Here is a 23,391-nt window from a genome sequence, read left to right as displayed (position 1 = left end):
TCCGTATTAAAGACATATTATAATTAGTAAAACATTACCGGAAGTTTGTGGTCACATCCACGCTTGCACAGTGCAGCATTACAAACGATTTTATCTTTCTTAACACTAAGCAGTCCCTCATGTTGGTTTTGGTAAGTTTTAAATAGCTGTTGACTGGCAGCATACTTAAGGAAAGAGTCCCCCAAGGTCTCCAGTGATTCAAGATGAAATTTCTCTTGGCACTTTTTTGTTGTAATTGCTTCCAAGACCTACATGAATATGTTAGGTGGGTTAGCAGAAGTGCAAAAGGATATTAAACAAAATAAAGGAAATTAAATTGATTAACCATATTACTTAACCAAGAAAAAATGAACAGTCAATAAAGCAAAAGAAAAATGTACAATTAGACAAATGTGTGTTGTTTTTGGTTTGCCATGTAAAGAGACATGTACTTTAAGAGAGCAAGAAAGTCTCATTCAGGTGATCCCCCTCATCTTGTATTACATGCTTCAATGCTTGTAAAGGTAAAAGTTAGTTTTACCAAATCCAGACACATTTCTTATATAAACCAAGTCTAAAGCTTAAGAATAGGTCATCCATTTGTTCGACTAGGAACACTACATCAAACTCCAAAATTAAACCTTTTCAGCAGGCTCCAGCACACCATAAGAGTTCAAACAACACCTGAAATAAGGCATTTAGTCAAAATGGGAACAAAGGGTCAAAACACATTCCTAAAGTGCTTTTTTATTGTTATTCCACATAGTTGTCATAAAACAGAATGGGGAACATAAAATGGTTTCAAAATCAACACTTGAACAAGTGTAGGAATTATTTGCCCTTACACCTTTCTAACACAAGCATTGTACTGTGCATATTGATACAGCATTTATAGCAAAATAAGTTCCAGTTTGAAGAAAAGGTAGGGGAACGTACCTTGGCAGTTGGAATTATAACACTTTGCATGCAGTGATCCAAGTGCATCTTTTTCAAGTTGTTGGCAATAAGCAAAAACTCGATCCGATGCATGATAGATGGAAGGAATGAGAAAGAATATATGGTGCCAATGGATATAGGAGACATGATGATGACACAAAGCTCAGGAGGCAATTCAACAAATGTGTTACTTTGTCCTACCAAAAGATAACAAAAAATGATCAACCACAAATGAAAACACAAAATAATGAAATGAAAATGCTCGTATTCACTTGAGGAAAGATCTGGAATGGCACTCTTATTTCATAAGCAAATTATATCAACCTTCTTTCCTAAGGTCTCTTGAGTAATAAACAGCAACCCCTGTAGTAGGATACCACACAGCACACCTTGAAGCTTGTCAAGAGGTTTCACATTCCCTATTCTGGTAACCTCTGTCAACTAAGATGATATGATACCATATGAAATGACTGTAATAGCCTTGAAAGACTAGGCAAAATTACCTTTCACCCTCTTTAACGTATTATTACTTATACAAGCTTGATCTGCTAAAACTAATCGATGACCACATTATAAAAAAATGAGAATAAGCTTCACTAATTAGCATTATATAGTACAATAAGAAGGATTTAAAATAGAAGATAATTAATACTCAAAGATCAAAGAGAGCCCTCCTTTTTAAATTTATTCTCTCTGTTACCTGTGTTAACATTGCTTTAAAAGAATTATCTTTTTTCTTTGATTCAAGAAAGTTCATAAATCTCACTATAGACAAGATGTCACAACCCACCTCTATGGGTTTTGTGCTCCACCATGAACCCTAAGTCAAGACCTAAAGTTCAAAAAGCTTAAAAATTCATTCACCTTCCACTGAAAATCTCAAAAAAGATAATATCCCCAAAGAATTGGTTTGTTTCTAATTCTGATTTATCCTATCCTTATCAAATCCTCTTCAATCAATATCTACATCTTTTCTGATTTATCCCCAAATTTATATCTTACATCCTAATCCATCCACAACTATGATAATCCATCTCATCACAATTTTCCCTCTTATTTATCTCTTTTTCTCTTTTTAAAAATTCAAGTGTTACACAAGGACCTCTATAATAGGTCCTCTGCTTTTCTAGAACAAATGAACAAGCCAAAAATGACCATCTCCCAGTTTCTCAGTTAAATACATAATCGCTTTCAGTGCACACCACCAAATAACAGCACCTTCTGCTCTAACAAGCAACACCCCCATTTCCTCTCCTTTTCTCTCCTAGCATAGCCAATGAACACAACACAGGAGATCCCACTCTTTTTCTATCTTTGTAGCCACCGCCCATACCATAGGAAGCTCCCTTCTAGTGAGGTTGATGGATATGCTAACAGTAGTGAGAATACAAGTTCAATCACCCTCCAAAAGGAAAAATCGGCTAGTTTTTTACTCATAACTAAATTCAACCAATGTGACTATAATCAACTCAAGCTGTTTTGATACCATCTAGGAAGACTTTATACATTGATAGATGTAGATCAGTTAAACAATTGATTCGTGTTCTGTTTTGCAAATTGGGCAGAAAATAGACACTTCAGAATAGGTGTTCAATCTATATCCAATGAACAAACTCATTGAAGACTTCAAAGGACGAATCTAGGCAAGTCTGTCTGTGATAACCTAAGAGAAACACCACCATCATGTGTCCTATGGCAATGACTTGATTCGATCAACTGTCAATGCTTTTATTATGCCTTTGTTTTGGTGATTTTCAAATTGTAATATGATGTATTAGCTGACCTACCTAGTGGGATTAAAGGCTTGTGATTATTGTAATTGTTATTTTAATTTGATGTGCTAGATCTATGACCCTTTTTATTTGGGAATTTATTTATTTTTTATGCTGAATTATCATTCTTTGATAAATATGCCATTTCTCGTACCCTTATGATTCTATATTGTCAATTTTTCCATATTGTTGCATCAGAATCTAATATTCACATCTCTATCTTTATCCATATCCACGTCCATGCTTCTTTGGGTGGAGATCCTTAGCAAGACGCATGTGTGCTAAAATACTTATTGTGGCAAGAGATGGCAGTTGGCAAGACATTGAAATTATTGAATTATTAATCACCATCTCATCTATAAGTTTAAGTTATTAAATAGAAGGTTAACTTAATCTTTTATAATATCACTTTTACTCTCAACATGCTTGCTCACATGTGGCCAGGATTCACTGCATGACTGGTCTAAACATGTGCAACAATTTAAATATTGGGTCAATGCGGAGATTTGAACTCAGGGTCTTTGATTGCTTTGATGCTATATTAAATTGTTAATCACCATCTCATCTAAAAACTGAAGCTATTAGATAGAGGGTTAATTTTATCTTTTATATTATCATTTTTACTCTTAATAGAAATACTAGTGGGTCCCAAAGAATTGGTCCTCTACTTTCTCATTAGCAGCCAATTCAATGCTTCAAAGGCAATGAGTGGAGCATATTAGATGAGGGGAGTTAGTTGGTGGCCATGAAGATTATGGGAAAGGGAATGTTGTAGAGAAAGAAATGAGTGAAGACCACAACAATATACCAAACCTTTTTCCCACTATGTAGGGTTAACTACATGAATTGTAGTTTTTCCATTATTTCTATCCGTGACTTTATATTTTATAAGGCCTATATACTCATATCAAACCTAAGTGAACCAAGTGAGTTAAAGCTGCTAAATAGTTTACATAAAATATGAGTTAACACATTGAATTAACTCAACTTTTCCTCTCATAAATTAAGTTAAATCACATAGTCCTTCAGCCAAACTTTAAAGCCACAAGGGAGATGGATGTAATTTATGCTATTTGAATAGTAAGAAGACGTATAAAAAGGGAACAAGATCTTAAAGAAGCAAAAACTGAAAATACCACCAAGCAAAATGCATCCCATAAAGAAGATCCAACATGTTAGAAGATGCGGTTTCCTTTCCTAGGAAACTATATTTTTGGTTGATTATATCACAGGCTGTTATGGATTTGATTCAATTTATTCTTTCCAGTCTTTGTTTCCTAATTTCAGTAGACTCAATTATAAGAAATTAGGTTTAAGCAATTTCCTATTTTAGAGATTAGCTTTCTGCTCTATTCTTTATCTCCCAACTGTATATATTTGGGGAATGCTTCCCTAAGAGAATAGATTGGATTACTCATTTACTTTTGAACATGGCATCAGAGCCCTAGGTTCATATTCCTAGAATCTGGCACTGTTTTTGTTCTTTCTTCTTGGTTCTGCAACTTTGGTAACCAGTAACATCCTCCAATCGACTTTAGTATCACCCTCAAACCCTCGAAATCGTGACAGACATAACCAAGTCAAGCAGTACGACAGAGGCACCTTTTGCTAGAAGTAACGGCATGGCTTCAAACGGGGAGTTGCAGAATATTCAGGAAGCATATAGACTGAATGCAAAGAATTACTTGAAGTGGTCTCAGTTAATCCGCATGTTTTTGAAAGGCAAAGGGAAGCTGAGTCACCTACTCAAAATTGAGCCTAAGAAGAATGATCTGTCAAGCCCTTTGATTAAGGGCTGGGCAATTGACGGAATTCCGAGAAGAATTCCGAAAGAAAGGTAGAAATTTTAGGGAGAGAGAGAATGAGAAAGGGTAAGAGAAGAGAACGAGAGAGATGGAGGGAGAAATTGAGAAGAAAGAGAGAAGGGAATTGTGTTATTCAATCAATCAATGCCCTTTCCTTCTACAACAACCTTCTTGTAAGTCTCCTCTTACACTTAGGAGAGCTAACTGCCACCCCCAATTAGTTAGGCTTGTTCTAACTACCTAACATAGCTTGTTACACAGTTTACAACAGCTTCCTAATGACTAATCTACCCCCTGGGTTCATAACAATTCAGAAAATTCTTGTCCCCAAGAATTTACAGCAACGGCTATGGTTCAACCAATCTCTGCTTTCACTACTTGCTGCCCCCTTCTCTCCTTCTATCTCTTTCGCTTTTTCACTTTGAGTAGTAGAAGTGCAACAACGTTCATAGCCCTTGAATCTTCCTCCTTCACCTCAGCCCTTTCATCAAACTCAACAGCCTATATAGAATGCAACTCCTCCCCATGGATCACCTTGCACTCCCTGGTTTCTTCATGGCAAATAACTTCTTCTTCTTCTTCTTCTTCTTCATTTTTTGTATCTAGTCCTTCCATGTTCAGTAGCAGTCTTTTGCATTGGTGGCCTGGACAGAAGTTGTCTCTGCATTTATAACACAATCTTATCTGCCTCCTCTGCTCTGGCATAGGATTGTATCAAGGTTAGTGTTAACCTCGGAAATCCCTTCCAACTGCTGACCAATGGGCTGATTATCACTTAACGGCATTTCGTGCTTTTTAAAAATTGCTTCTAGTGTCAATTCTTGCAGCCAAGCTTTCTCCACTACTTGTTTTACCGATGATGGCATTATCATCTTCACCATCGGTTGCAACTCATCCTTTAATCCACTAATAAAACTTGACTCGAAATAGGGATCGGTCAAGCTTGGTTGTGCCACCCATAGTAATGCTCGCAACTCATCAAACTTCCTTTGGTAGTCTATAACTGACCCCTCTTGCCTTAATTTGTTAAATTCTTCAACCACATCCACCATACTCCTCTCTCCAAACTGACCACACAATTCTTTCAAGAATTGAGGCCAATTCACTGCCCCACCCTTGGCTTGCCTCCAACCTTGATACCATGCGTGGGCCGTATCATTAAGATAGGTTGCCGCCAAGTGGGGTTAGAGAGAGAGTGTCTCGCTGGGGAGAGGGGGGCAATTTTCTTGCGATTTTCGATTCCTTCTCACGGCTGCCTCACTGTTTAATTGTCTTGCTCGTGATTGCATGTTCCGTTCAGCGATTCTCTTCCCAGAGTCTCGCCTGTTCAGTGTTGGACTTTTCTGTTGATTTGTTTAATCCCATCTGGGTCAGCGACGAGCTTCCACGAAGCAGGTTCAAAACTTTTCAAATTTCCGAAATTCCCGCCCGACTTATTTTGAATTTTCAGCGTCAATCTGGGCCTCCGATCCTGGGTTGCTGACTGTGTCTCCCCTCAGTGGTGGTCCCCGACCACCATTTTCTTTGTTCTCTTGGTGATTTCGGTGCTGGGGCCTCAAGCCATGTCAGATCAGTGGGGCTTTCTGGGCGTTTAGGTGGCTTTTACTTTCGGTCATCCTCCATGGCCAGTAAGGAGGTTCCACCCACTAGTTTGACAGAACCAGTTGTTGAAACTGGAGTAAATGCCGACACTGGGTCATCAAGTAATTTATTGAAGTCAGATGGAAGCGATCTGGAATCGTCCACCAAGTCTTGCACCTTGGGTGACCAAGACACTGTTTCGGTCAACCTTGTGGAGGGGACCAATAAGGTTTGTCCTTCTGTTCCCTCTGACCCTAAAGGATCTGCTCCATGGGCAAGTCTATTTAAGAATGCCAAGAAGCAACAGGTTCACGGTTTTGCTTTGCCAAAATTTGAGAACGCTGGGGAGATGCTGATAGTTGATCCACTAGAGCTGGATAACGTCGAGAGGGCCCTGGGCTACTGCCTTGTGGGTTATCTTGCTGGGAAATTCCCAGGCAAGCAAGCCCTACTTAAACTCTGCAACTCATGGGAGATCCCATACCAGTATTTCCCTCACTCTAGCAGATGGCTCATTTTTAAATTTGAGGATGCTCAGTCAAGGGATCAGGTGCTTCGGGGAGGGCCATATTATGCGCATGGGCGTCCTCTGTTTCTAAAGATCATGCCCGAATGCTTCAAATTTGATGAGACAATGGATCTGCACTTGCCTCTTTGGGTCAGATTTCCAGGCCTTCCCATCGAGTTTTGGAACCCAAACCTGCTAGGGAGGATTGCATCAAGATTGAGGGTGCCTATTACGAGCAACAGAAATACTGCAACAAAAGAGAGACTCTCATTTGCTCGAGCTCTCGTGGAAGTTGACGTTTCCAAGGACCTGGTCCGTGAGGTCGTTATAATGATGCCATGCGGGAAGCTTCGTCACCAGCATGTTGTTTATGAATACGAGCCACAGTACTGTAAGTATTGTATGGTTTTTGGTCACAGTCATGAAGTTTGCAAGACCAATCAGCCAAAGCCGACGCCATCGGAAGAGCCAGTTCCAGCCACTAATCCTGAGGTGGGCAAGGAGGCCCTTGATCCAGTTCTAGCCACTAAAGAAGTTCCCGAGGTGGACAAGGATGCCCCTGATCCAACTCCAGCCACTAAAGAAGTTCCTGAGGTGGGCAAGGAGCCCCTTGATCCTGCCTGCTCTCAGCAAGAGGATCCTCCATTGAAGGAGCAAGAACAAGTTCCGATGCCTGTTAATGCCGAAGAGCATACTCCGATTAAGGGACAGCCTGAGGTGGCAAATACTGAGGATGAAGGAGAATATGAGGTGGTGGTCTCTAAAAGAACGAGGAAATCTGCCAGATCGAAAGCCGCTAAGCAGAAGATGGAAAAAGAATCCTCTTCAAAGGAGATGGAAGCTTCTGTTACGCCCCAAAGTCAGCCAAATCCCAGGCCTCCGAAGGCTTCAAATCCTACCCAAGGCCGTCCAAGAGCTAAGGCAATCAAGATTCCAATGGAATCAGATAAGGCATCTAAAGCCCCAAATGTTTTTGATAGCCGCTTGGCAGAGAAGTCCGTTAAATCCCATGTCTTCTCAAGGAGGAAGGGCCCTGCCCTTCGTTCACAATCATGATTATCTCTTGCTGGAAGATCAGGGGCCTCAACATGCCTCTGAAACAAAATGGGGTTAAGCGCCTCATGGATCAGCATCAAGTAAATATTATGTCCATTTTGGAATGTAAGCTAAATCCGACTAAACTACTCAAGATTATGAGCCAGAAATTCCCTGGCTGGGATGAGATAAATAATTTTCAAGTGCACTCTGCTGGGCGCATCTTGGTTCTTTGGGACCCATCTAAGCTCAGCTTGGAGCCATTGGGGATCTCCCCCCAAGTTATTCACTGCCACATTCGGTGTAAGATTTCTGGTAGCTCTTTTCATGCAAGTTTTGTGTATGCATTAAACTCTGTGTTGGGCAGGCGTTCTTTATGGCAGGATCTTAGGGACTTCGGGTCTGATCATTTGGGGCCATGGATTGTTATGGGGGACTTTAATTGCGTTCTTCGGGCCAACGAGAAGATCAACGGGGTAGATGTCACCCCTTATCAAACTGTTGGGCTGTCGGATTGCTGCTTATCTACGGGGCTCTCGGACCTACCTTCCATCGGATGTTTCTTTACTTGGACGAACAACTCTGTTTGTTCCAAGTTAGACCGTGTGATGATAAATCGCGATTGGGCTGCTAGCAACCTTATGAGTCATGCCAACTTTCTGCCAGCGGGATGTCTATCAGATCATTCCCCATATGTAGTGTCTCTTCTCCAGCAGCAAAGGCCCCAAAGGAAGCCCTTTAGGTTCTTTAATATGTGGGCGGATCATAGTGATTTCCTCAGCATCTTCAGTTCTATTTTTCATCAACATGTATTGGGTACTAAGCAATTCAGTTTATGTATGAAGCTTAAGCTTCTCAAGGGGCCTCTTAGGTGCTTGAATTCGAAGCACTTCAGTCACATCTCTTCCAGAGTGACTGCTGCAGATAAAGATCTTGAGGAAGCCCAGCTTTTGCACAATGCCCATCCTCATGACCAGAGCCTTCTAGCTCAAATTTCCATGATGCGGAAGCGTGCCTTCATCTTAAAGGAGGCTGAAAGATCTTTTTTCCAGCAACAAGCAAAGTGCAGCTATCTTAAGCTCAGTGACAAGTGCACAAAATTCTTCCATGCTATTGTTAAGCGCAATTCTAAGCGTAATTTCATTGCAGCCTTAACTAGGGCGGATGGGTCCGTTACTTCCTCCTCAGATGAGGTTGCCAACAAGTTTATTCAATTCTATGAAGGCTTGTTGGGCTCTTCCAAGCTTTGTGAGGCCATTGACCCCCTGATCTTGCATTCTGGGCCCTCTATTTCATCGGAACAAGCTGCAGCTCTTTCCCAAGGTGTTTCCAATGAGGAGATCAAGGCTGCCCCTTTTAGCATTGGGAATGATAAGGCCCCTGGCCCTGATGGGTTTTCCTCCCATTTTTTCAAGCAAGCTTGGCCCATTGTGGGTGAGCAATTTACTGAGGCCATTCACGAATTCTTCTCCTCAGGGTCTCTGCTTAAACAGATCAATCACTCTGCCATTGTTCTTGTTCCCAAGTCAAAGCATGCCAGTTCAGTTGGAGATTTCAGGCCCATAGCTTGCTGCTCTGTAACATACAAGGTCATTTCCAAAATCTTAGCTTCAAGACTTGCTTTGGTCTTGGACTCCATTATTGACAGTTCACAGTCAGCCTTTGTTAAGGGCAGGAGCCTAATGGAGAATGTTCATTCAGCCCAAGAGCTTCTTCGAAATTATTGCCGCAAGAGGACTTCTCCTCGTTGCCTCATAAAGGTCGATCTCCGGAAAGCCTTTGATTCTATTAACTGGGGCTTCCTTCAGCAGATTCTGAGCGGCCTTGGTTTCCCCTCTGTTTTCTCCAAATGGATCATGGAGTGCGTATGTTTGGCCTCTTATTCCATTATGGTTAATGGTGCTATGCACGGTTTTTTTAAAGGCCAGCAAGGCCTTAGGCAGGGAGACCCCTTGTCTCCTTTTCTATTCGTTCTTTGCATCGAGTATTTGTCAAGATCCCTCAAGAAGGCCACAACGAATTCTGACTTTAATTTCCACCCGAAATGTAGCAAGCTGGGCATCTCTCACCTTGCTTTTGCTGATGATTTGATGTTATTTGCTAGAGGAGATGTTACCTCCATCAGAATTCTCATGGGATGTCTCCAAAATTTCGAAGCTTGTTCGGGGCTGTCTGCAAATGTTCTAAAGTCCAGCATTTTTCCAGCAGGTATAAATGACAGCGATTTAAGCGACATCCTTGCGGCCACCAGCTTCTCTAGAGGAGATCTCCCCTTTCGTTACTTGGGCATTCCCCTTGCTGCTGTGAAGCTCAAAGTCATGCATTATGGGCCTCTTACAGACAGAATTTCGGACTGCATCAAAGCCTGGACGGCCTCCTCGCTTTCATATGCTGGCAGATGCGAGCTTATCAGAGCAGTTTTGCAGGGGGTTGAGTGCTTCTGGCTTTCTATCCTGCCAGTGCCTGCAGCTGTTTTGGAGAAAATCTATAGGATGTGCCGGATTTTCTTATGGAATTCCAAGGTTGCTCTTGTAGCTTGGCGTGATATATGCCTTCCTAAATCTGAAGGGGGGCTTGGCCTTAAAGACCTTCAGAGTTGGAACTCTGCGTTGCTGATTAAGGTGCTCTGGAATATCCATCGCAAGAAAGACTCCTTGTGGGTCCAATGGGTCCATCAGCGCTACCTTGCCTCTGGTTCTATATGGGAGCTGAGGGCCAAGAGGGATGACTCACCCCTCATTAAGAGGATCCTTGCCTTACGGGATGCTCTGTGTGCTGCCAAAGGTTCTCCCTCAACTGCCATTAGTTTGCTTTCGGATTGGGCCAGCGGCGAATCTCTAAATCTGGCTCATCCTTATAATTTCTTCCGGCCGAGGGGCAGCAAGCGGGCTTGGGCTTCAGTTATTTGGAACTCCAACGTCATCCCCAAGCATTCATTCATCTTGTGGCTTTGTGCCAAGGACCGAATCCTTACTAAGGACAAGCTTCGATATATGGATCTCGATGGCAGTTGCCAATTCTGTGGGTCAGCGGAGGAAACTGTGCAGCACCTTTTCTTTCACTCTCCAGCGACTTTTAGAATATGGAATCACATAAGGAATTGGGTGGGACTCTCCCGTGCAATGTCCACTCTTTCTAGTGCCCTCAAGTGGCTGAAAAAGGAGGCCCGTGGCACCTCTTGGCATAACAAGCTCAAGCGCATTACGTTGGGCTACACCGTTTACCACATTTGGACTGCTCGCAATCGCCTTATTTTTGAAGGGCTCCCAGCCCATTTCGATTGTATCATTCATAGGACTAAAACCAGTGTATACAGGGCCATGTTTTCCTTGTATCCTCAGGTTTTAGTTCAATTTGAGGCCCTTGCCATGTTTCGTTAGTTGTTTTGGCAATTGCCTTGTTTCTCGGGTATGCCTGGTGTACATTGTACATTTTTTATCTATATATTTACTTTTCGATCAAAAAAAAAAAGATAGGTTGCCGCCAAGGTTACCTTCTACTCCTCAGTAATCCGATAAAATTCAAAGAATCTCTCACAACGACAGATCCACCACCTCGGTTTAACCCCCTCAAAGATTGAAATTTCCAATCAAGGCATGGGTATATGGTTAAAAACTGAAGAAGCAGTACCCATCACCTGGTTTTCTTGCTCTAACACAGGCCTATCTTCAATTTCCTGCCTTCCATCCGACCTGGGCAGAAAGCCATCCTGGTCTAAGATCGCTTTAGGACCCATTATTGGAGGAAAATCAGCTAGAAGACGAAACTGTGGCATGGCGGACAACATGTTAAACATGATGTCGATCTTTTGCCCATAGTGATCCGCCCTTTCTTGGCACTTCTCCAACTCATGTGTGCTTTCCCAAATGGTTGCCATATCCTCTTGACTCTAAATCTTCATGGCTGCCATGTCTTGTCGACTCTGAATTAGAGCCTCCTGCGTGTGCGACATGCCGAATTCCAGAGCCTCCATTCGATTCTCAAGCTACTTCAGTCGGGTGCCTTCCGCCATGGTGTTAGGTAGTTTGCCACCCACTTCCAATTGTCAGTTCTTGTTGAATTCCTCTGTCGTCCATCGTGGTCCACCACCACCTTCGAATCATGCCTGGGAGTCGTTGAAGATCATCGACTCCGATACCAAATTGTCAAGCCCTTCAATTAAGGGTTAGGCAATTGACGAAATTCCGAGAAGAATTCTGAAAGAAATGTAGAAATTTTAGGGAGAGAAAGAATGAGAGAAGGTAAGAGAAGAGAACGAGAGAGATGGAGGGAGAAATTGAGAAGAAAGAGAGAAGGGAATTCTGTTATTCAATCAATCGATGCCCTTTCCTTCTACAACAGCCTTTTTATAAGGCGCCTCTTACAGTTAGGAAAGCTAACTGCCACCCCCAATTAGTTAGGCTTGTTCTAACTACTTAACCATAGCTTGTTACACAGTTTACAATAGCTTCCTAATGACTAATCTACCCCCCCGGGATCGTAACAAGATCCTACTCCTACATATGCAACTTGGGATGAGGAAGACTTATTGGTAATCCAAAGTTCAAGATGCCACTCAGATTTATGATATCAAGACGAAAGTGGCAGCCACCAAGCAAGGATATAGATCAATCACTGAATATGCCAACCTTTTGCAAACGTTGTGGCAAGAGATGGACCATTATCAATGCATTCAGATGAAGTGCAGTGATGATGCAGCCTTACAAGAAAGGTTTGTTGAAAAAGAAAGAATTTATGACTTTCTTGCTGGACCAAATCTGGAGTTTGATGCAATTAGTGCACAAATCCTAGGAAAGGAAGACGTGCCTTCCCTAAAAGAGACAATTGCAATTGTGCATGCTAAGGAAAGAAGAAAAGGAGTGATGCTTGAGACAATCGCTACAGACAGTTCAACTCTTGCAATTGTGAAGAATCCTGGCTCGAGCAAGCAACCTAGAAAGGATAAGAAGCCATCCGATTCATCAAAAGTGAACAACAAGGATTCTCTATGGTGTACCTATTGCAGGAAGCCTCATCATACCATAGGAAAGTGTTGGAAGCTTCATGGTAAGCCTCGGAAGAATGGAGAACCAAGAGGACAAGGGTAGGTTTATGTGGCTAGTATACAACAGCTAGCTGAAGGAAGACCCCAAGAATAGTCAAGTCCAGTGGAGCTCAATAGGGAGGAGATTGAAAAATTAAGAAGTTTGTTGCGATCATTGGAGAAGAAAATTGGGACAAGTACTTGCACTCTCACCTTTACAGGTATATCTTGTTCTTCTCATGTCCTTCATGCTTTGGATATAGCCCTTCCAAATGCCTAGATAATTGACTTACGAGCCACATATCATATGACTTGTTCTTCCCACAGATTTATCTCCTATACACCATGTCCTAGTACTAGGAAAAAAACCATTGCAGATGGCTCGATAATAACTATGGTTGGCCAAAGAGATGTCCTCATAAACAGTCAACTCACCCTAAAAAATGTTCTCCATGTGCCCAAGCTATTCACTAATCTTGTGTCAATCCAAAAACTCACCATAGATTCGAATTGCAATGTAATTTTTCATTCAACCTTTTGTGAGTTTCAGGAATAGGGCACGAGGAGGATGATTAGACATGCTAGAGAGAGAGAGGTGGTCTTTACTATCTTGAAGAACCTAGTGGACATGTTAATAAAGGGAGAGTTTCCCCTCTATCATTCATTGTTGAGTCCTCCAAGTCCAATAAAGACAAGCTTTAGCTTCACCATCTTCATCTTTGTCATCCCACTTTTAGTGTTCTTAAATTAATGTTTCCTTTATTGTTCAAAGGATTAGCTCTTGAGGATTTCCATTGTGATGTGTGTGAACTTGCAAAACATAAGAGAATTTCATTTCCCATTAGGAATAAAAGAAGTTCTCTTCCATTTACAATTATTCACAACAACATATGGGGTCCCTCAACTGTTCCTAATTTTTTTAGAGCTCGATGGTTTGTCTCTATTATTGATGACTACACTCGTGTAACTTTGTTATAACTTTTTAAAGCCAAATTTGAGGTGTGCACAATTTTTCCAGTCTACTATATTATGGTCAAAACCCAAATCGATGTCGAAATAAAAAGATTTTGCTATGATAATGCAACAGACTATTTCAACAAGTCTTTATCATCCTTCTTTCAAGAAAAAGGCATAATTCATGAGTTCTCTTGTGTTAATACACTACAACAAAATAGGGTGGGCGAAAGAAAAAATGGTCATCTCCTAGCTATCACAAAAGCCCTTCTATTTCAAAAAATGTCCCAAAACAATATTGAGGAGAAGTAGTTTTGACATCCACTTGTTGAATTGGGAGTGCTGAAATTCTCTCTATGTGCCAATACACAACCACACACCCACACGGTTTGATCCCCAGAATAACAAAAATAGAAAATACAAAGTAAAAAAATAGAATTGAAATAAGGAAAAGATATGCAAACCAAACAAGAGACGGAGCAGATTTATCCTGGTTCGGATTACAATAACAATTCTACATCCAACCTTTAGTCCTGAGATCAATTCACTATGAAATCTTCAAAGAATCAGTACAAGAACCCTCTTCTCTTTCACATGAGTACAATGCTCTATAAGATTACAAAGAACTCTCCTTTTACAAGCCTTTCCTCTCACATTACAACACTTCACTCGTATACAAAACATGAATGATAATCGCAACTACCTGCCTATGCCTCCTACATATAGACAAATTAGGGTGATAATTTACAAGGACTTATTAAAGAGAACACATTCTCTAATATACCCCTCGTAATATACTACATAAGTTTGTCTCTCTAACTTAGTTTATTTTAGCCGCTTGAATCACCCGAGCATTCTCCTAATTTCTTCTTAATCTTCTAGACTATTCTCAATGCAAAAACACAACGCCACTCACCTCATAAACAGACTACCCTCGCAAAGCCTAGATTCCCACAGTCTGATACAACTCCTCACAAAATTCTTTCCAAGTTTCAATGCCACCAATGGCTTGGTCCCAAAAGTCTTTGGTTGTGTATCCTTCATCCATATACACACTTAACATATGGGCAAACTTGATTTATGTGCTCTCAAATACATCTTTGTTGGTTATTCTTCCACCCAAAAGGGGTATAAGTGTTATCATCCTCCCACAAAGAAGTTTCATGTGTCTGTTGATGTCATCTTTGTTCAAAATTATTCAAATTTTGATCGTCCTTATCTTTAGGAGGAGACTTCATTCTTTAAAAGACAAGAATAGAGATTTCTTTCTCCTTGAATTCCCTTCTTTGAGGCATTCTTCGGTTCCTATTCCATCATCCGAGTCCCAATCATGCATTCAAAGTGACTCACAGGAAATGATGAAGGGGGAGCAACCACCAACATTGACTTGTCCACTACAGGTGTATTCAAGAAGAAAAACACCAGCCACTCAACCTATGTAGGCTCCATCATCAAAACAAGGTCCTAATCCCGATGCCACTAAGGTAATCCTTATTCCCAATCTTAGTGTAATTGAACCCGATCAGAGTGACCTTGATATTCCTATTGCCATCAGAAAATGAACAAAAACCTGTACCAAACATCCCCTACACTTGCTCATGTCCTATACAAATGTGTCTCCTACACACAAAGCCTTCCTCACCAACCTAAACACAATTCTCATACCCAAAACCTTATCAGAAGCATTGGGTAATGAGAACTGGAGGGATGTTATGAAGGTAGAGATGGAAGCACTTGAGAAAAATCAAATATGGGAGTTGGTGAAATTACCGAAGGGGAAGAACCTAGTGGGAGCAAATAGATATTCACAGTAAAGTATAGATCAGACGGGTCATTAGAAAGATACAAATCAAGATTAGTTGCTAAGGGATATACACAAACATATGGAGTGGATTATCTTGAGACATTTGCTCCAATGGCTAAAATGAACACTATTAGAGTGTTATTATCTTTGGCTTTGATTTAAAGAACGCATTCTTACATGGAGACCTTGAGGAGGAAATCTATATGGAAGTACAGTTCGGCTTTGAATCAAAGATAGGGGAAGATGTGGTGTGCAGGTTGAAAAAGGCTCTATATGGATTGAAGCAGTCATCGAGAGCATGGTTTGGGCGATTCACCAAAGTAATGCATGGTATGGGGTACAAACAAAGTCAAGGTGATCATACTCTATTTGTAAACCATTCAGCCTTAGGGGGAGTGATTGCATTGCTCATATATGTGAATGATATCATAGTGACTGAAGATGATATGGAAGGAATGGAAAAATTAAAAAGTTGATTGGTCAAAGAATTTGAGATTAAAGAGCTAGGCAGGTTGAAATATTATCTGGGTATTGAGGTTGCACACTCTAAGCAGGGATCTTCATATCCCAATAGAAATACACTGATATGGTGTAGTGGATAAAGGGTCCTATCAAAGGCTTGTTGGAAGGCTTATTTACTTGTCACATACGAGGCTAGATATAGCTTATGCCGTGAGTGTGGTAAGCTAGTTCATGCATAATCCTAAAGAAATACATTTCAAAGCAGTACACAAGATTCTGCAATATTTAAAAGGGACATTGGGCCAAGGAATATTGTTTAAGAAAGGGGAAGAGTTGTCTCTTGAGGCCTATACTGATGCAAACTATGTAGGGTCAATTATCAATAGAAGATCATCATCAGTGTATTACACATTTCTAGGAAGTAATCTCGTGACTTGGAGAAGCAAGAAACATAATGTTATAGCCTGATCAAGCGCAGAAGCTAAGTTCAGATCAATGGCCCTGGGAATATGTGAATTACTATGGCTCAAGATAATCTTGGAAGATCTAAAAATCAAGTGGAAGGAACCTATGAGGCTCTACTGTGATAATAAGTCAGCTATCAACATTGCTTATAACCTGGTACAATATGATCGGACAAAACATGTTGAAGTTGATAAATGCTTCATAAAGGAGAAACTTGATAATGGCCTAATTTGCACCCTGTTTGTGTCCACTGGTGATCAACTTGTCGACATTCTCACAAAAGGACTTCCCAGCACCATGTGTTAGAGATTAACAGGCAAGATTGGAATGCAAGACATTCACTCACCATCTTGAGGGGAAGTGTTAGAAGATAAAATTTCCTTTCCTAGGAAACTATATTTTTGGTTGATTATATTACAAGTTGTTAGAGATTTGATTTAGTTTATTCTTTCCATTCTTTGTTTCCTAATTTCAGTAGACTCAATTATAGGAAATTAGCTTTAGGCAATTTCCTATTTTAGAGATTAGTTTTCTGTTCTATTCTTCATCTACCAACTGTATATATTTTCGGAATGCTTCCCTTAGAGAATAGATTGGATTACTAGTTTACTTTTGAACACAACATATACAATCTTTTCTTTTTCCACCCCATTTCAATATTTATGAACAAAAAGTAATATTCTCAACATTTCATACTAATCTTTACTTGTCTTGGGAAACTAAGACAGTGCCCATAATACTATTTTATTGTGTTAGGAATCTTTGCAACATTAAAGAGCAAATAGTTACAACAAAGAGTGTTAAATTCTAATAATTAGCCTATAGTCTTGTCCAAGCAAATTTTCTTTCCATTTAAGAAATGATAACAATTCTTTTGACTGTGAATGGCAATTTCAGTCTGACGAGTTGGTGCAAATAATGCAAAATATTAGGTCATGAACAAGATCCCAATCTTTCCTTCTTATGAAATCTTATTCATAGCAACCATGATGAGATAGATTCAATGGGTAGACACAGAGTTGCATGCAGTGAGTACAAAACACATAGGGTAAAGCAAGTAAGAAATCAAACCTATCTCTTTGAGTTGTCTGCGCCTCTTAAGGCAATTTTGCACAGGAAATATATGTTTCCCTATGAGCAGTGATTCCCTTTCAAAGCACAGGTCAATTCCGTGCCTGTGATTAAGATTAGGATAGAGTTACTGCCTTTTCTGTTCATGTAACCAAATATCAATCACTTGATTCACAAAAAATAATGAAGACCATCACATCAATTAACAACAGAAATATTAAAATGAATAGTTTTCACAAACCGCGATTTATAATATTGTTTGTAAGTAATGGCTTCTCCACTCCTTTCCCTCAGCAGCGAGTTCCCATCCAAATTATCTGAAGTTCCAGAGATACAATAAATATAACCATTATGAGGTGTGTATACCAAGGAATTTTCAAACATGCAGCTGCACACCAAATCATTCTTAGCATGCACAAGGCGGCCATAACTCTTGGGAGGGCAACAACTTGTATTATGATCCCTGAGTTTTTCATAAGGAAAAATCACAGAACTAACGCATTTCCAATCGACAATCAATGGATTTTGAGATGGGCCACTACAGGGGAGCAAGAGATAGTCAATTGAATAATCTTTCCTTGAATTAAATGCACTCAGAACCTCTGCCAACTTAGTCAAATTGTGATCAAATAGAACTCTGAAAAGAGAGATCTGAAATGTTTGGCACAGAAGCACCTGTTGAGAAAAATTGATCAAAAAATAATCTATCCAAATATTTCTTCATACAGATTAATTATCTAATAGAGAGTCGTGAACAACTTACCTAATTGACAATATAAAGCAAAAAAATAGTTCAGAACATAAAATGCGTATGATACCTCTTCAGAACTAAGGCTCATTACTCCAACATAGTTTGCCCACACAGACAAGTTGCCCTTATCCACTTCCAAATCAAAAGCAATCTTTTCATCATCAATCTCAAGCTTAGTCATGACACCGAGTACAATATGATGAAGTGGGACATTATACTCAAAGTTCCTTTGCATCTCAATCAAGTAGCAATGGAATAACCTTGTAGAATTGTTTTCGTGATGACCAACCAACTCAGGCGGGAAGTAGTTAGCTTGATCATCAACATATGGTTCACAACCTAATACAGAAAAATATTCTTAATGAAGAATAAAAAAAGAGACATAATATAAAAGTAGAAATAAGAACTTGAATATTATATATTACCCAATTCCTGTGCATCAGCTTCTTCCACAACAATATCTGGCACTAAATTATCAGTTAATGCACCACTCAGATGAAGTTGTTTGCATGCCTCTAAGCATGCAAGTTGCTTCAGAGTTTTGACATTGCCTTTCACACTAACAGGTTGTAAGTTGCAACCTTTAGGGAATGTCAATGTGCAAAGTTGTGAATTCTTATCTATTTCACACAAAGGAGAGGGTTTAAAATACCTGCAATAAGGAAGCAAAGAATATAAAAGTTCATGGCAGCACACTACAAATAAGTTCAAAATAGCACAATGAAAATAAACAAACTAGAGTACTTTAAACCATGGAAAACAAAGCCTTGAACAAACCCATCAGAAGGTAGCCGCGAACAATAGAAATGCAGCAAGGCCACACTAGAACTCAGAGTTACCACTGCTCCTGTACTTTTGACACAATAAAAAGCCTCATTTAACAATTCACTGTCAAGAGGTTCACAGGGAAGGTGAGAATGGCGCAGTGATTCCTCCCTCATGATGTCTCCACTGGCAAGATAGTTCTTCATTTGATTAAGTGTAGCATTATCCCCACTACCAATTCAACCAAAAGGAGAGAAAAATGATCAATAGCTACTTCACCAGTGAAATCTTTACAAATACTATGCAGTCAGAGTGACTTCTATAGATAAGATTAAGTAGAGGTCATTTTTTGTGCCTGATCTGATTTCTTTTTTCTAATCCATTTAGCAATCTCTATGCATCTGAGATTCCAACATCATAGGAGGCCATAAAACTGAAGACATGAGGCAATTATTTAAACATTTGCAGAGTTTTTAAAAGACTAGAGGTGGAAGCACAAGACCATGACCCTTAGGGACATAATATGATGTTTTTATAGGTAATACAGGAAATTAGTGCATACCTCCTCACCATCAACAAAAAATCAGAGTTCGGCATTCGGGCACGACCTCGAGACTGAATAAAACTGCAAACTGTAGTTGAAGGATCAAATCTAATAACAAGATTGCAGCTTTGGACATCCAAACCCTCTTCAAGAATAGAAGTTGCAACAATGATGTTCACCTGCAAATAACACGCAGCATATAAGCATTTTTAACTGGTGACATACAGAGCATATCATTTGGATGAACTAGAACCTACCATGCCCTTACGAAACTCTTCAACAATTTCGTTTTGTATATTTCTACTCTGCAACTGCAAACCAGAGTGATTTCCCGCAATAAATTTCGTCTTCCAGCCAGTCAGTTTTGGCAGCAATTCACTCAACAGAATTTGAAGAACAACAGCTGTAATAACCCTTTCTACAAAAACTATACATCGTAGATCCTTCAAATCCCTGCATGGAACAACACACAAGAAACCTCATGACAACTTCTAAATAAATGTTGGCATATGATTTCACCTACAGACTCATATTTCTGAAATAGAAGAGTTTTCAGAAGTCACAAATCATTTAGCAAGGAAAGCTTAGTATTTAAACAAGAAATGTTTGTCAGTTATCATGAAAATAAAATCCTTCTAATTATTTACAACTTTATTTTCCCAATAGGAATCAGACCAACTCCAACTTTCACCTGCAACATCTTCCAATGTGGCTACAAAGAATGGTTAAACATCCCCCCACACATAAATGCAACTCAAGATGACCCAGCCAAAACAGCAGATTCCAAAATTCAAGATAAGTACATAAAAAAACAAACAGGTATTTATTTATATATTTGTGCATGCAACCAAAATATCTTCTTGCCTTAATATCATACATGAACAAACCCAGAATAAACCCACCATAAGGGGCAACTAATATATGTTAAGGTCTGGAAAAATTAGAGAACCAAGAAACATTTGATTCTACCAAGTCACAGAATTTACTGTGAGTGATAGAGAACTGTGAGAAGTTTTGAAGTGAAAAATACAAAAGATTTTGTTTTATTTTGGTTTCTAACTATCGAATTGTTAACCATCATCTAATCTAAAGATTAAGTTGTTAGCAGAGGGTAAACTTTTTATCTTTTATATTATCGTTTTTACTCTCAACACACCCCCTCATAACTGGTCCAAACATGTGCAACTATTTCAACATTGGATCAACACCTTTGCTTGCTTTAATACCATGTTGAATTATTAGCCACCATCTAATCTAAAAGCTTAAGCAATTAGATAGAGTGTTAACTTTTTATCTTTTATATTATCATTTTTACTCTCAACATTGATGATTCCATAGCTCATGGAACTCAAATCTTTACATGTTGGATGTAACAAAGCCCTAGGGCACAAATGAAGAAGAACAAGAAGAGAGAAAAATAACCTGAAGCACTTTACTAAAATGATCGAATGAATTAACCACTTACAAGAGAGACCGTGAGCTGCTTATATATGCAGTTCACTGAACAATAAGAGAGGCACCGCCTCACACATACACTCGGCAATAACAACCGCAATACAAACTACTACACAATTAATCATAAATCATAACAGCAACAAATCTATCATTACAAAACATTAGATGCTTCCACACTGGAAATTGTAGTTTCCCAAACAAAATTCAGATTTATGCACTTTTCAGCTTGTGATCTGAGTTCATTCAGCTCACCCTAGAATCCAGGATACATTGTATCATACCAAGTGCAAAAGCGACAGGATACCTGTAATCAAGAAGAGATTCAATGAGGGAGACGACTTTTGAAGATAGATATCCAGCAACCTTATCAGCATTTAAGTCATCACCAATAGACCACCCTTGACCTATATGTACCACAAAAAGAAGAAAGGGAAAGAATGAATAAGCAAGCAACAGGAATTCAGAGATTTGAAGAAGAATTGTAGAAACATTATGTCAGTAAGAGTTACAGAAATTACCGGATGGTATATAAGCAGAGAAAACCTTAAATACATCCAAGCTAAAATCCCTAACAATGCTCTCACCATGCACATCCAGTTTCTCCAACAAGCAGATGTGAGTTCCATAACATGACAAAGATTCTGTAGCCTGTTACAAAACATGGAAGTTTCTGATGTTTAATGTACCATTTTAGTGACAAATCAAGCAATCAGAACAGAGCAAATACATGCCTTCAGAGCCAACCAAACACCCAGCTCAGTCAAACAAAACAAAAAGGTTGAGACCAGCTTTGATAATCTTCCCCTAGCAGAATCTGCTGCAGACTTTTCCATGTTTGATTCTCGTAGGGCAGACTCATGCTGATAAAAGATGCATGTGAAGTCAAATACTCAAAAGAATAGAAGGAAAAAAAATATATATATAAACAAACGAAGAGAAGCAGTATAGATCTAGCCACGTTCAAATCATACATAAACACATGACAACTATGTACATGAACGTCCTTGCAAAGGCAAAAGATATAACTGTATAGATCTAGCCACGTGGCCCACATCCAGTTTCACCACAAGTACAACTATAAAGTAAAAGATTATGGTCATAAAAGATTCAAGTATAGCAATATACTATATGTATCCATGTTTGCATGAATAATTAACATATGGTACTATATATTTCCAACCATAGTTGCCTGGTTCATGGAATGCTTGAAACATGTAACACAGTACAGGCATGTGGTATGCCTTTTCTCAGAATGTGGTAGGGGGTTAGGCTTCTACGGTTCACCAAAGTGGAACGCCTCCAAAACATAATATATATATATATATATATTCAAAAACTACTTTTGAAAACATTTTGGGTTTTGTCTTTCTTTTTGGGGGGATTTGAGTTGTCTTCTCATATTTAATTTCTAATTTGTCTTTCTTCATTTACTCCTTAATTTTAGGCTTATCCCCTTTTCTCCATAAAATAATTTCTTTTCCATTATAATAACTGAATATAATTAAGTTATATATTTGATGTTGTTCCACTAAATAATACTTACATTTTTCCATTATAACTAAATGTATTGCCTGCCAAATACATACCTAAGTGCTATATATTTCCATTTTTCCAGTTATCCAATCTAGGAGAACTGGAACACATACCATGGTGTTCCAAGACGTCAAAGCACCACTTTTTGGAGAATGGGAACTGGCACCAGTGGTGGAAGCAAGGGGGGCTGGCAGGGGTAGTGGCCCCCCTAAGTTCTGCCAAACTACTTTAATATATACTCTATATCCTTGCGATAAGACTGGCTTACTATCACTGTAATATATATATATATATACATATATATTAATATTTTTGGTTTGAAGTGTTTATTTTCTAGTCCAAATATATATGCACAAGCTTTATAATCATGCATTCCTTATTTAGGCTATATCATGTTATCATCTTAGACTATTATGTAAATGAGTGAACCTTCCCTATCTTTATGAAATGAATATGTTTTATCCAAAAGATTTGCTTCCTTTTTCTTTTTTCCTTTGTTAGGTCTCTTTTTTACCTAATTTTCTTAGTTACAAAAAGTATATATCTGAAATTTATGCACTGAAAATTTGCAGGTATAATGAGGACTTGAATACTTTCTTTCTTTATTTTTAGTTCCATAATTATCTCATTTAAATCTTCAAAGTAAGATTTTAAATGGTGCTGATTTTCTTAACATATCATTGAAGGTTGAATTAAGACTCCGTTTTGTTCGTGCTTTAGTTTTGAGTTAATAGTACTTCATGTATCCCACATCAAAGTACTAGAAAAGTATTTGGTTGAGAAAGTTTACGGTTGGCTCCCCTGTCGACCTCTTTTGGTTCCACCCAACTGGAATATGGTTCCCAAGGGGTTGGGGGAACGTGGTAACTATGTTTCCAACACATGGCTATTTCTTTGCAGCCTAAAACCTATCATGGACAATCAGTCTGCACATAAATGGAATCCAAC

General features: G+C 39.2%; 1 protein-coding gene across 8 annotated transcripts in view; it reads right to left on the bottom strand.

Moving 5' to 3' along the window:
- The window catches only part of LOC127797387 (endoribonuclease Dicer homolog 2-like), a 91,959-nt gene that overhangs the window by 45,417 nt on the left and 23,151 nt on the right, over nt 1-23,391 (bottom strand). For 7 of the 8 annotated variants that reach the window (XR_008022197.1, XR_008022198.1, XR_008022199.1 and 4 more), the window contains 12 exons: nt 21,642-21,770; nt 21,429-21,558; nt 21,215-21,314; nt 19,713-19,908; nt 19,474-19,634; nt 18,891-19,142; nt 18,572-18,798; nt 18,214-18,485; nt 17,637-18,070; nt 17,396-17,499; nt 916-1,112; nt 39-248 (listed from right to left, as the gene is read on the bottom strand). Coding sequence is in view for 2 of the 8 variants with exons in the window: in XM_052330244.1 (XP_052186204.1) it covers nt 39-248; nt 916-1,112; nt 17,396-17,499; nt 17,637-18,070; nt 18,214-18,485; nt 18,572-18,798; nt 18,891-19,142; nt 19,474-19,634; nt 19,713-19,908; nt 21,215-21,314; nt 21,429-21,558; nt 21,642-21,770 (2,412 nt within the window). In the remaining 6 variants the exon portion in view is untranslated. The remainder of the gene's footprint in view (nt 1-38; nt 249-915; nt 1,113-17,395; nt 17,500-17,636; nt 18,071-18,213; nt 18,486-18,571; nt 18,799-18,890; nt 19,143-19,473; nt 19,635-19,712; nt 19,909-21,214; nt 21,315-21,428; nt 21,559-21,641; nt 21,771-23,391) is intronic. The other variant, XR_008022202.1, reaches the window with a different exon arrangement.

Source organism: Diospyros lotus, chromosome 3 (genome assembly GCF_014633365.1).
Source record: "Diospyros lotus cultivar Yz01 chromosome 3, ASM1463336v1, whole genome shotgun sequence".
Taxonomy (NCBI): domain Eukaryota; kingdom Viridiplantae; phylum Streptophyta; class Magnoliopsida; order Ericales; family Ebenaceae; genus Diospyros; species Diospyros lotus.
This window is presented reverse-complemented; position numbering and strand designations above follow the sequence as displayed.